The sequence below is a fragment of the Hypomesus transpacificus genome, chromosome 7 (assembly GCF_021917145.1).
Source record: "Hypomesus transpacificus isolate Combined female chromosome 7, fHypTra1, whole genome shotgun sequence".
Lineage (NCBI taxonomy): Eukaryota > Metazoa > Chordata > Actinopteri > Osmeriformes > Osmeridae > Hypomesus > Hypomesus transpacificus.
Genome location: NC_061066.1, coordinates 8,153,608 through 8,167,813, shown reverse-complemented (window position 1 = coordinate 8,167,813; position 14,206 = coordinate 8,153,608). Strand labels below are relative to the sequence as shown.

Here is a 14,206-nt window from a genome sequence, read left to right as displayed (position 1 = left end):
AGTGTGGTTTACACTATGGACTTTTTGATTAGTCACAATCAGCTGTTTATTTAATGTTTGTTTATGACAGCACAAATAAACAAAAAACTAGAAAGGTTAGAATTTGAGGGGAAATTAGTGAGAAGCATGCTTTCGGCTGGGGCATTTTGTTAATATAACCTTATCTAGCATTTTGTCACCTCAATATCAGTTTCGTTGAAACAAAGAAATTGGGCACTCCTGTGTCAAACGTGTCCACATGTACTTATTGTACATGGTACTATGAAGCAGCAGTAACTGCTTCAGATCAATGGGAAGACAACAGTTCCTTTTTCACCTTGGTGTCTCTGTTGTACAGAGCTTTCGGTATGCTGTGTGAAGAGGAAGTGACAGGACTCGTTGACTTGAAAGATTGACACACCAAAACGAAACCACATAGCAGAACTTACCATCTTGGTTCACAGCAAGACAAATGCGTTGATTAACCAGAACACTAAGTAATGGGAAGGGCAGTTATGTGTTGTGTGACAGCAACATTCAAGAATAAACTAGAACTCAAGTCTATGCTCCATCGTTTCTCTTAAATTTTAAAGGTTTGTATGCTTAATGTGTGAAATCTATAATGTTTTAAAATTGTATCCATGTTTGGTATCCCACCCATCCCATTGTATCTATGTTTTAATATCCCACCCAACAAAAACTCATTTTAGGAAGGTATCAACCCCTTTCTGAAGTACTTTAACCTAGCAACAGTTCTTGATTGGTTAGTTACTTGAGAGATTATGTCCTCCCCTCTGTAAATATGACAAACACCTCCTGAACAGGAAACAGTGTCTTTAAGACTTAGATTTACATCACATATCCAGAAGGCTGTGAACACAGTTTAAAGACAACACAGAAGATGAGTGGTAAGTGAATAAATTGTATTTATTTGTCAAATTGTAGAATAGATTGAGTTTAATCAACCATCATTCAAATACAATTAGCTTAAAGACTTACAACTGAACTACTCTGGATTCTCCTGTTTATATTCTACTGTATTCTAGAATTGTAAAATAATTACAACAGATCTGTATGTCTCCCTTAAGCATCTGAAGAACTGATGATTGTTCTTCTTGGCAAAACGGGGTCTGGAAAGAGCAGCGTTGGAAACACCCTTCTGAACAACAACTGCTTTGTCTCTAAATGTTCCCCAGTGGCTGTAACTGGAGAGGTTAACAGAGCCAACGGCATAGTCTGTGGGAGAAATGTGACAATTATTGATACCCCTGGGATCTTTGATCCAAACAGACCTGAGAAAGATCTTCGTTCTGAAATAGTGTCATGTCTAACAGAGTGTGCACCAGGACCTCATGTCTTTCTGGTGGTGTTTCAAGTGGAAAGATTAACACCAGAGTCCATGGACACTGTGAAGAAAATTCAAGACTGGTTTGGTAAAGATGCACTGAATCACACAGTTGTCCTTTTTACTCATGGTGACAATCTTGATGACCAGATGACCATTCAGCAGTTTTTAGATCTGGACAAGAGTGACACAAAGAGCAAAACCAATGTCTTCAAGAGCTTTGTGGAAAGTTGTGGAAACAGAGTTCATGTCATTGACAATAAATATTGGAAGTCAGGTGAAGGCTACAAAAACAACAGTTTACACATTTCACAGCTCATGGAAACCATAGATGTGATGGTTGAAGGGAAGGAAGGTAAACATTACACCAATAAAACTCTGGAGACTATAGCTGAAGCGACAGAAGCTGAGGTGGAGAACATTAAGAAAGAGCTGGAAGAGGCAGGAGAGGGAAAGATGATCGGTAAGTGAACAAATGTAATTTAATAATCAAATTGTGAAAATAATCTTTTAGTCAACCATCATGCAAATACAATGAACTTAAAGACTTACAATTGGACTACTCTGTATTATCCGGTTTATATTCTACTGTATTCTAGAATTGTGAAAGAATTACAACAGATCTGTATTTCTCCTTTAAGCATCTGAAGAACTGAGGATTGTTCTTCTTGGCAAAACGGGGTCTGGAAAGAGCAGCGTTGGAAACACTCTTCTGAACAACAACTGCTTTGCCTCTAAATGCTCCCCAGTGGCTGTAACTGGAGAGGTTAACAGAGCCAACGGCATAGTCTGTGGGAGAAATGTCACAATTATTGATACCCCTGGGATCTTTGACCCAAACAGATCTGAGAAAGATCTTCGTTATGAATATCTAACAGAGTGTGCACCAGGACCTCATGTCTTTCTGGTGGTGTTTAAAGTGGATAGATTTACACCAGAGTCCATGGACACTGTGAAGAAAATTCAAGACTGGTTTGGTAAAGATGCACTGAATCACACAGTTGTCCTTTTTACTCATGGTGACAATCTTGATGACCAGATGACCATTCAGCAGTTTTTAGATCTGGACAAGAGTGACACAAAGAGCAAAACCAATGTCTTCAAGAGCTTTGTGGAAAGTTGTGGAAACAGAGTTCATGTCATTGACAATAAATATTGGAAGTCAGGTGAAGGCTACAAAAACAACAGTTTACACATTTCACAGCTCATGGAAACCATAGATGTGATGGTTGAAGGGAAGGAAGGTAAACATTACACCAATAAAACTCTGGAGACTATAGCTATAGCCATAGACGTAGAGGTGGAGAAAATTATGAATGAGTTGGAAAAGGCAGGGAAGACACAAAGTATGTCTGAGATCAGGCAACAAGCCAGGGATAGGGTGCGAAATGTAACTAGGACACCTAGTTGTAAACTTCTGTAAGGCCAAGATAAGGGGTTGCTGAAGCTTATTCTTTATTAGTACATTATAGCAGAGTAGCGCCCATGCTAATGCTTACCTGGATTTTTGTCAATCAACATTGACACATATGCTAGCACAACTTTTCACTTTTAAAACATAGCTAGCTACATGTGAGATATATCACCCTGATACATGTGAGATATATCACCCTGACCTGAGATATATCACCCTGACCTGTGCCTGCTTTCGTTTTGAAGTTTTGACTTGCCCAGCTCCGGGAGTTTGGCTAGCTTCATCTTCTTCCCTGGGTTTTTACGGCAGCTGACATCCATCATGTTTCATTACTGCCATCTTGTGGTTTAATTATATCCAGCACAATCTAGATTGTCCGTATATTTCTTTATCCAGAAATTCCAACAGATATCTCCAGCCTTGTCCAGCTCTACCACAATACATTCATGCCAACTCCTGACTTATGTCCTGCTTTCTCCATCTTTATCAACATGTCCTGCCTTTTCGTTTCATATTTCTGACAATGAATTAAAGGGTAGGTAGGCCTACTTAGGAATGACTTGCTGGACCTGATGTTAGTTTCCTCCAGGAACACAAAGACTCTGATAGAGGGACTTTTTGTTGGTTAGTTGTATCTGATTTAACTTCATGTACTCGCTGTGAATTATATTATTGTTGCTTGCTTTCCTCCAGGTACACTCTTGCACTTCTTAGGTTCGTGTTGTTCAATTGTAACTCGTTGAACTACATGCTCTTATGTTTCTTCCCATTGGCACTTATTTGCTTCCCATAAAGTATGCTTCATGTTTTGGCTACCCACAATGTTTTTGTTTTTGTTGTTAATGATCATTGACCTATGCACTTTTGTAAAACTCTGTCTTGGAAGTCGCTTTGGATAAAAACGTATGCTAAATGAATAAATGTAAATGTAGGTAATGTTGAGCACTTTTTGTTAAAATGTGCTTAAATTAACTTCCCAACCTGATAGCTAGTCTAAAGGTTTGACAGTAACATTTTATAAATCTGAAATCTTTCACAGGACTGTAATGGACGGCATTCAGATCAATGATTGGACGGGCTACTTTTCTGTCTCTCTACCTAGCTTCTGTAAGTAGCCTAGTCAGCCACACTAATTATACAAAAGAAAAAGGTCCTGAACATTTCAATGAGTTGATCTGTTTGTATATAATGCATCAAAGGACATAATTGCCAACAGTTTTGCAAAAACCAAACCCTTACACTTCATTTGTACATATATTTAATATTTAGACTCAGGGCAACAGCCGTATTTTTACAGCACAATTTGCATAATTTATCAATACCTCCTGTGTACAATCACAAAACCATGACAGTAGATTTTCGGTTTACATAGAAGTGGAAAAACCAGAACGATTTTACAAGCATAATCTTTGTACAGTTAGCATACATCTTTAAATAATTTAGTTTTTCTTCATATTTTTCCCCTTTAAGCATTTGTTTTCCTCTGCGCCTCCCTTTGTAAATAGAATCTGGACACAAAAATAGTATGGACAGACCACCAACATAACATGCAACATCCAACGTGAGCACATTTAAATTCTCCTGCCACTACTTGAGTTGGTAAGATTAAAACTTTAGTGTGTTTCTACTCTCTGTTGTGTTCAGTGTAAGGGTCAGGATAGATGGGGCTCCTATAGATCCACAAGAAGCGCGTCTCCTCATCTCCTGCGCTCCGACTCTGCGGTCAGGAGATGTGTCGCTCTCCTCATGCATCACAGATCAGAGAAAGTTTATCTGGATCCGTCTCATAGAAAAAAGAAGATATTTATATACAAGGTAACAAACTAAGAAACGGCACCGCCTTGTGGGGGGTTGTGTGAGTGTGTGTGTGCGTGTGTGTGTGTGTGAGAAAGAGAAACAGAGAGAGATTCCATCCGTGTGGAGACTATACTTTAGAAAAGGGAGGTGCACTTAGGACGTTGCCATGCATGGATTTAGTATGAAGTTGGATCTCACACGCTCATGGAAGCAAAAGGGTGCAAAGATTTGATAATATTGTGACATCACATCAACAGGTTGTTGTGTCGTTTAGTAACTCATGTATTTACTGGAAAAATAAAAGCTGTGGAAAACGTAAGTGCTTTTGAAATGAGATCATGAAGAGAGTTTGTCCATATTTGTACTTGATATGATATATTGATATGAGCTGACCCTTGTACACTGCATGTGTGTACCTCTCTACTAGAACCTTCCTCTGACCGTCAAGGTAACTAAACTCTGTAAACAATAACTGTATATTATTTATAAATCAAAATATGTTTCAATTAGTTATGTACATTTACAACATACTGTATGAAACAAAAGCATGTATTGGATAAATACATCTGCACACAGCCATGTGAAATGACTCATTATAAAAGAAACACATTAATGCCATAAAACTAGCACTGAGACGTGAAAATACAATTGTAAAAAATAAATAAAAATAATGAACAAAATGTTATATTTTCCCCTCTTCCAACGCTCTGTTACTTAAACAGCCATTTTGACTAATCTCAAGATCCATTTCCAACACATAGCTCTATGTTGCATAGAAATCACTCGGGGACATGATCTGTGGATTTTGGTCAAAGTTTGGCACAGGTCAAACAGTCACAGTCTGACCAGCCCCCGTGCCCTTTGACCCCTAACAAACAAGCTGTGAAACTCAAACGAAGATCCTGTCTCGCATGTCCATGTATACACACGGCGCCCACCGCACAGGAAATGACACAGACAGGAAATTACACAAGAAGAGACTGTATGACACGAAAGCAGGTAGCTAAATATTAAAATGTCACTGATGTATCTTGATTCATGACAGTTCATAATCAGTACACACATTGATGAATACCAACCATCTCAAAAAGGATTGGGGTACCCTGATGAAATGTATTTGAACTTGGGGAAGCACTATACGCTAAACAAGTATCTGAATAAATGTTGGGAATGTTGGAATGTTTGATACAGAAAACCCTTGTAGTTGTTTTTAAATCTTTTTAGCAGTCCCTGGTACAGGAATAACTGTCACTTGTGATTCATAGTATCTTCAAAGGGTAGCTTCTACAGAAGTTATCTCTATATTAGAAATAATTAGAAAAGTGCAAAGTAAAACGTAAAACGCGTCACGCTGTTTCTCTCGTCCAGTACATATTGTGGATAGGACCGCCAATATGCAATAAATTAACAACGAATCATAAGAAGAAAAACAAGAATGATCAAAGCAATTAAATATGATGTGCTTCGTGGTCCACATCCTAAAGGGTAATACCAGTCAAACATTTAAATCTCAATCATACACATTGGATTGTCAGTGATAGGTAGATATTTATTATATATATATATATGTGTGTGTTTATATATACTGTATATACAGTATATTCTCCAACAATGACATTGTACTCCACTACATACGAAGTGAACGTCAGATAGTGGATGAACATGTTTCCGCTTGTGCAGAGTGTGGTACTACAGAAATACCTCACAGGATAGATATACGGCTGTATAGATATACGGCTGTGCACAATGCAAACTTTCCCCATCTGATCACATCACACCAACTAGAGATATAGAACATCTTATCTGTTATATACTATGTTAGATAGATCTACATTTACATCTAAGAAAGGAGCCATAAAGAAGAGGACAGGCTGATATATAGACTATAAATGATATATAGACTATAAATGATATATAGACTATAAATGATATATAGACTATAAATGCAAAACAAAATCATGCCACCTCAGAGCAACTTTAAAATCGGAATGAATTAAGTGTGTGTTAGAAAATAGACTGTGCACTCTCTGGATAGAAATTCTGGACTGAAATACATTACTTGACCGAGGAGAAGAAATATGACCATTCGTACATCTTTGATGAAATCAAACTACAAAAATAAGATGTGCATCTCAATAGATAATATTAGATATGTAATTCTCCAAATTCTTCAAGAATAAATTTAAATTCTGATATCAATACATAAATGTAAAGGGGTACAGAGCCCCATAATTATAATTTAATTTGTGAACAAAAATTACAGTTAAAATATAAATAAATTAGAATCTACAAGTGTCCATTCCCTGTATCTATTTATTCACTTTCTCTGTGGCTTTAGCGTGTTCATGTGAACGTGAGTGAACATGTGCCTGTGTGTGCGTGCGCGTGTGTAGGTGTTTACACGCCTATGCGTGTAAACGTGAGTATGTTTGTAAGACCTGGTTAGTTCAGTTCTCGCTTTGTTTCCGCCACCCATCGCTCTGGACCGCACGCTACTACCTGTAAACACTAGCTCATTTCCTGTAAACACATAACCATGTCCTCTCAACTTCCTGTAGTCACAAAAAACACTTTAGTACTCTACTAAGATAATCTCTCTCCATTCCCAGCTCAACCCTGTCACCCTGACACCTAGACCCACATTGTCAGAACAACATACCTCCCCGCTGCACCCCACAGGTCTTTGTCTCCCCCTCAGGGGTGCAGCCTGTGAGCAGGTCTGGAACAAACGGAGCAGTGATCAGAGAATACGGGGTACCCCGGAGCCCTTCTGTCTTGTCCCACACCAGTTTTAGGGAGTCAGAGATGTTGGGGGGGGTGAAGGGGGGTGTACCCTCTTAGGAGTGGATCTGGGCTGAGCTGGCCAGCAGTTTGTGCCAGCTCACCACTCTCTTGCGCAGGTCAACCTTATCCAGCCACACGTAGCCCTCTCCAATCAGGGTCTTCTTCACAAACTTACCCCCGTTCGACACCAAGAACAGCTGGACAGAGAGGAGAGGGACATATTTGAGACCTGGTTCAGTAGCACACACGGGCTGAACCACATGACTATCGTAAGGAAGAAATCAACAACATGAAGGTAGGTGCAATCATAGCTACGAAAGATTGACACTGAAGTACTTGTACACTATGTAGCTTCAGTAGGTAGGTTTAATTAGACAGACAGACAGGCAGGCAGACCAACAGGCAGGCAGACAGACAGACAGACAGACAGACAGACAGACAGACAGACAGGCAGACAACCATACAAGGCATACCTGTAGAGAGTGACCGGTGGGGTTCATGCAGAACCTGAAGGTCTCGTTGAAGGAGGGCTCGCGGTCATGGCGACACACTCTGGTCTTCTTCTTGATGATCCTCTTCTGCGTAGCGATGTTCACCACATACAGCTTCACATACAGGTCTAAGAACACAAACAGTCTTTCAAAAGATGCAGTGCACATCATCCTCACCAACAGGCACGTGTGCAGAAGTGTGGCTTTTCGTGTGTGTGTGTGTGTGTGTGTGAGTGTGTGAGTGTGTGTGTGTCGCTAACCAGGCAGGTGGTCTGGAGATTTGAACTTGTAGGTGATGTTTCTGCACTGCAGGATCTCCAACACCAGCTGCTCCCCCTCAGTCTTCACCTCCTTCTTCAGAGCGATCTTGATCTCCCCCATCACCTGGGTCTTACCTGAACACAGACACACATCACAGCCCAGCGTTAGGATGGTTCATGCTGCAGTTCTGGAGGTACGTGCGAAGCACTCTGTGACATTGCTTGTAAAAAGAGTTGAACGAATAAGATGTGATTTGATTTGAAAGCCTTGCATTTCATATAAGCCTTGGATTTCATTGCAAGCATGCTGTTAAAGTTCTATAGGAGTATTTTAATGTATAGGTAGGTTACTGACAGCCATACACAGACGCAACACAGTTGCCCAGTCAGCTGTTGTAGAGGGATTGGTGGTCCACATCAGGATAATGTTTGATACCAAAAATATATATAAATCTTCACTCCACATTCAAAGTATTTGTGTCATAAATATAGAAATGGAGCTTACTTTACACACTAAACACGATAATATTCAAGGAAGGAAAGGGTTACAAAATCTGGCTAAAGAATCATCCCTGGACTCCATTACCTGCTACGACTTACAGTAGACGTCCAGCACCAATCACAGCCTTCTCACATATTCCTCTAGAGAGGACATGGCTGAAATAGCCGGTGGATGAGGTACGAGCACAGTGACGTGGACACGCACCACAGAATAGTGACGTCTGAACAGGCATGATGCCAGATTCAGATCCAAAACGTGCATGTAAATACACGTTTCAACACACACACACAAACACACACACACACAGAAGCGCCGTAGAGACAGCGTAACGTACCCTCTGAGTCGCCGTGTCCCAGTGGTGACTTCATCCCATCTGTGCCGTTTGGAATCTTTCCACTGAACAGAACAACAAGATGGTACCTGTTTTACTGATTACAATCGACAAGCTCTGGATATTCACCCTGATAGACGTTAGGCACACACACACAGACGCACACACACACACACACAAAGAGACACACAGACACAGACACACACAGACACACACAAAGAGACACACACAGACACACACAGAGACACACAGCACCCCGCAGACATGCTCCAGTCTCTTGGTTTTCAGTCTCTAAATGACTCACAGTCGTGGGATCTGGAAGATGGCACTGTCCACTGCGTTGGTCTCCCCGTCTTCGTCTAATAGGCTGTAGGCGCTGCCACTCAGACCGCTGTCCAATGAGGCGGCCGTTACCGGGGCATCCCCAGACCTGTGGCTGGCCCGGGCTGATTGGAGATTTGACATAGGTCAAAAAAGGGAGATGGAGAGATATATATATTTATATATATACAAAGATAATATATAGAGAGAGATATATGTATAGAGAAAGATATAGAGAGAGATAGGGAGAGAGGGAGAGATAGCCCTGACAGTGCAGTGTGCACTGCATGTTCTGAGGAGTGTTGATACCGTATGTGTTACATGTAGATATATTACGATATTACAATATGTGCCTTGGATGCCATAAACAAGGGAGCGTACATCTTAAACCTGAATGAAAACAACAGCTTGTACAGGTACAGTCCCAAGCAGCAGGTGAACCAACACAGCATCAACTGAACACAGCGTTGCTTCAGAAACAGACAGTACCTCGTTCTTTAACGACACACAGAAGAAGCATGGACATCAAGAACACAGAGATAGAGTGTCTAGATGCACACATCAAGCAACATAGATATGTACACAGAAGACTAAAGAAGAGGCACATAGACCCTAACAAACACTGTTAGTACGCTTGATGTTGGACCGTAAACTTTTGAGCGTGTTTCTGACCAGCCTATTCATGGAAGAGATATGAGTACAGGACTTCATATACTGTTAGACCGTTATATAGACCTGTCCCAAACGTCCCCGCCTGGGGATTCATGTGTGTCATCTAATCTTATCTCTCACGTAGTATCAGTTCCATTTCTGTTCAAGGATTTTATGCCCCCACCCCCCAACATGTTTCTCACTTTTATCAAATGTTTACGCTGAAAGAAACAAGGTCATTCATCACCACCCTCATCAGGATCACACTCTAGACTGTGGTCTCGTGGGCCAAGTACCGTTGGTGTGGCAGTGATACAGAACATGATTGGCTGTGAATGACGTGGGATGCGTGAATGTGATATTACCCAGAATTCATGCCGACGCTCATCTCTTTCAGGCCTGAACGACACGTTGTGACTACAGGAGAAAAAAAGCTTGCTAGTGCCAGTCGATGAAGTCTTTAAGCAGATAAAACACAGTCAAACACTGAGTTCAATCAGGAGAGGAAGAATCTTCAATAGACAGGAAATGATGTCACACCCCCAGTTCTCATTTTACTGATATTAGCAAGCTGTGTCGTCGGCCATTAAGAAATGTGTCTCTCCGCATGAATCTCTGGCTGGCTGTGACTGTGTGTGTATGATCTTTATCTTTTATCCTTCTATTCATCTATTTTTAATTCTATTTCTTCTCTCTTTTCTTTATCATTCTTTAGTTCTCCCTCTCTGGTTCTCTGTAGGTGTGCGTTAGTAGCATCCTCTCTCCTCCTCCTCCTTCTCCTTCCCCCCCGCTCCAGTCACATGACTGAGGGGGGCCGCTGGTCTCTCACCTCCGTCCCTCCACGGTCTCTCTTCAGACAAGGCCTTTCTGAGGGTCAGCTGACGGCCGTCTGCTCTGCTCCAATTGGCTGAAGGAGCCGCCGGCGGCAGGGCGGGGAGCGAATCGGACTGGGGTCTCCGAATGGTGACCACGCCCACTACGCTGTGCCTGTGATGCCTCAGGGAGAGGTGGGCGGAGTTTCGTTGGGCTTGGGTGGGGTGGGCGGAGATTCGCAGGCGCATGGGCGGGGTCAACGTGGGGTCACGCCGAGGGAGCAAAAGGTCATGGCCAGGGGTGGCGGGCAGTTCATAGGTCAGGATGAGGGCGGAGGGAGGGGGAGGGGGCGAGATGGAGACTCAGAAAGCGAATTATCCTCACCAATGGCAAGCAGCGTTACTGTCAATGGCATGCAGCCACAGTGACTAGTGCAGTTAGCCCCGCCCACATGTCACTAAGGGGTGGGGTGTGCAGCGTCTACTGAGGTGCATTGTGGGTAGAAAAATAAAGTTTTTAAATAACTAAAGGGGAAATAAAAATCAAACCTTGGGTAGAGGGCAGTGGACTGCATGCACAACAATCTCAGTGGAGTAGCTTTTCACAGAAAGCTGACAGTAAAAAAATCGGGATTAAATAATAGCCAAAATGAACTCTGAAAACCGTTAAAAGGCTTTATGGTTAAGTAAGGGAAGGGATGGGTTAGGTAGAGTTATTTTATGTAGATGTATTTGGATCAGATTGTACAAAATGTCCAACTGACAATTTATAATGACAACCAGTATTCTTATTTAACTTAAACTCATCACTGCTACCAACCTAATGATAGACTCTAGCGTGTTTTCACACTAGTCACTATGTGCTTGTCCAGTCGTGAGATCTGACTCTGATTGACAGGTCATTCTGACTCAACCTTTCAAATACAGCCAAGCTAGTTTGGTACAAGTCAGTCTGTGTTAAGATTATTTACAGTTAGACAAAAGTACAAACATTTTCTATGTTTATTTTCTTATTTGTTGTAGGGTCTACTATTTAAAATAAATTACCTTTGGTTAACTTCGCTAATAAAGTTCAAAATTCAGATACCGACGATATATATATTTTTTTTACAACGCTTTTAACAGCCTTTTATGCCTTTCGGTTCAAAATGAGTGAACGTAAAGTGTAAGTGCTCGGGTTTGTGTGATGTGCTGGCTCCACAGACCGTGGGAACATACAGGAAGAGAAGTGCTGAGAGGTGAACAACAGATTTACTGTGTGGACAAAGACCGGGAGAGGAGCGTGGGGGAAAACGAAAAAAAAAAAAAGAAAAAAGGTCTAACAGAACAGAAGGTGGAACAGATGAGCGCAATGCGGCCATGCTGCGGAGTTTTTATTTTATTTGCGTTGTTTACTTGGTTGGAGACGCTGCAGCGTACGCTGCTGCTGAGGGGCGGAAGCTTCGCCCGCTGCCACGGCAACACCGCCGCCGGCACTTCCGCCGTCCTTGGGGTGGTGTGGCCGCGAGGCGGATTTGCCGCTGGCGGAGCGCGGAGCGCCTTGAGAGCGAGTGTGCTGATGTTGGCTGTGGCTCTCTAAATGGGAAGGCTTCGATGTGCTGGGGCTACTGTGTGATTTCTCAATAGTGGGCACCTGCGTGTCTAAAACAACCAAATTCACCAAATTACATAAAAAATAGCTCATACTCTAAGCTACTGTCTATGACTTAGTAGTGATCCCTTGTGTTTACTAGCTAGTTAGTTAACTCTGCATGCTACATTTTGGAGGATCTAGCAGTCAGTGGCATTTATGTTTATGTATAGGAGGACACATTTGAGATGTAGCCTAATTTAAGGATGTTTTCAAAGCCTTCCACGGCCAGCTTCCCTTGTGTGGGTGGTTGAAGTTAAGGGGTCGTTCTTGGAGTTGGGTTGGTTTATGCACACAACTGAGGACCATAACATGAGAAAGCAAGAAGCATGAAGCCAAAGCTACAATGGGTGAGTCAGAATGGGAGAAACAGAGGGGGAGAACGAGAGAAAAGGGAGGGAAAGGGATAGATAGAAAGAAAGACAAGCCAGTAGATAGTGGGAGAAAGAGACAAAACTGCAAAGAGAGACACGGAAGAAGAAGAAAAAAAGAGAGACAGAGAAACCAGGAAAGAGAGACAAAAAAGGAGGAAAGAGAGAGAGACTAGAAACAGGAAAGCAAGAGGCGTCGGGGTAGATGTGTAGGATGGCGGTGAGGAGGCGGGAGAGAGGAGGGCGGAGTGTGTGTGTGTGTTTCTCCTACCCTTGGCCGGGTCTGGGAATATCCCGTGGCTTCTGCTCTTGATGACGGAGGACTTGGGGGAGTCCTGGGCGGAGTCCTGGGCGGAGCCGCCGGTCTTGGGGGAGGCGTGCTGGCTGCCGTGGGAGGGCTGTTTGGGGGAGTGCTGGCGTCCCTGGGCCGTGTGGGAGCGTCGGTGGTGCTCCCCCTCGGTCTGCTCCTTCAGCTGGAGCCAGCGAGGGATGTTGTCCAGCTGGGCTGTGTTCGACAGGTCGATGAGAACCTGGATACACCAACACACACACACACCAGCACGCGTCAGCGACACACACAGAAATATTGTGGGTGGTTAGTGTCGCTTTAAATGGAGTACAGTGAAAAAACAAAAAACATGATTTTTTTGGGAGGGATGTTTTTACAACGTTCACAAGAAAGTATCACCTCTCCCAGGAAGTCGTTGGAGGAACTCTTGTCGTAGTCCCAGACGCTCACCTCCAAGGTCTTCTTCCTCAGCTGGGACACAACAAACACAGGGTTCAACTCCAACCACAACCTAACCCCTTCAAGTGACCCTTGGTGAACGTGTGGGCCATCTAGTACCTGTTCCAGATGGATGTTCTTGTAGATGACGGTCTGGTTCCACTCTGGATTCAGACTCTTGCCTGCATGTTTTGACCTTCTCTTATTCTCAGCGCTGAAATCACATACAACGTATCCACACACACACACACCATGCACCCACACCCACAGGTCAGGACTGACAGGAGTAACGAGAGAAGAGTCCAGGAGAGAATGGAAACAACACAACATCTTGGGGCAGGCAATGCCAGGGTGTATGGCACAGTAGGATCTAGGGGTGTATGGCACAATGTACTGTGAAGATGCAGGGCACATTGTTAGATCACAATGGGTCAAAGGTTATGTCATCAGGATATAGGTATCACAGTATAGGTCACGATGTAAGAAGTGATCCGCCTTGTGGGGTACCAACAGTATAACTGACGGTTGGTCAGGATGGAAGGCATGCAGTCAGAGTGTACTGAAGGTTGTAGGACATAATGTAGGAAAAAGAAGATTGCACAGAAATCAAATAAGACCACGATGTAAAGCTAAGGATGTAGGCCTACATCCAGGGCTTGGATATGCCTGGGTATAAAAGTAATAATGAAAATGGGGAGGAACACAAACTAGGTCATCCAGTAGGAATTTAGTACAATTAGTTGGGAGAGAAGAGGGGATATCGGGAGAATATCTATAGCACAAAGTTAGCA

General features: G+C 42.7%; 2 protein-coding genes across 2 annotated transcripts in view; one reads left to right on the top strand and one right to left on the bottom strand.

Annotated features, from left to right (window-relative positions):
• Positions 1–803: 803 nt before the first annotated feature.
• LOC124469408 (GTPase IMAP family member 2-like) lies at positions 804–3,338 on the top strand. Its single transcript, XM_047022680.1, has 3 exons — positions 804–887; positions 1,068–1,787; positions 1,966–3,338. Exons 1-3 carry the CDS (start codon positions 881–883, stop codon positions 2,745–2,747), a joined length of 1,509 nt encoding a protein of 502 aa, XP_046878636.1. The 5' UTR covers positions 804–880; the 3' UTR covers positions 2,748–3,338.
• Positions 3,339–3,676: 338 nt separating this feature from the next.
• Positions 3,677–14,206, bottom strand: part of pcloa (piccolo presynaptic cytomatrix protein a) — a 48,080-nt gene continuing 37,550 nt past the window's right edge. The window contains 9 exon segments of the mRNA XM_047022681.1: positions 3,677–7,516; positions 7,793–7,938; positions 8,071–8,205; positions 8,907–8,968; positions 9,208–9,349; positions 12,083–12,328; positions 12,960–13,218; positions 13,377–13,448; positions 13,536–13,629. Coding sequence (XP_046878637.1) covers positions 7,373–7,516; positions 7,793–7,938; positions 8,071–8,205; positions 8,907–8,968; positions 9,208–9,349; positions 12,083–12,328; positions 12,960–13,218; positions 13,377–13,448; positions 13,536–13,629 — 1,300 coding nt within the window. The 3' untranslated portion in view covers positions 3,677–7,372.

Excerpts from the sequence above, each read along its gene's own strand:
- LOC124469408 (XM_047022680.1), top strand. Across the intron at positions 1,788-1,965 it reads AGGAGAGGGAAAGATGATCG|CATCTGAAGAACTGAGGATT; the intron begins GTAAGTGAACAA and ends TTCTCCTTTAAG.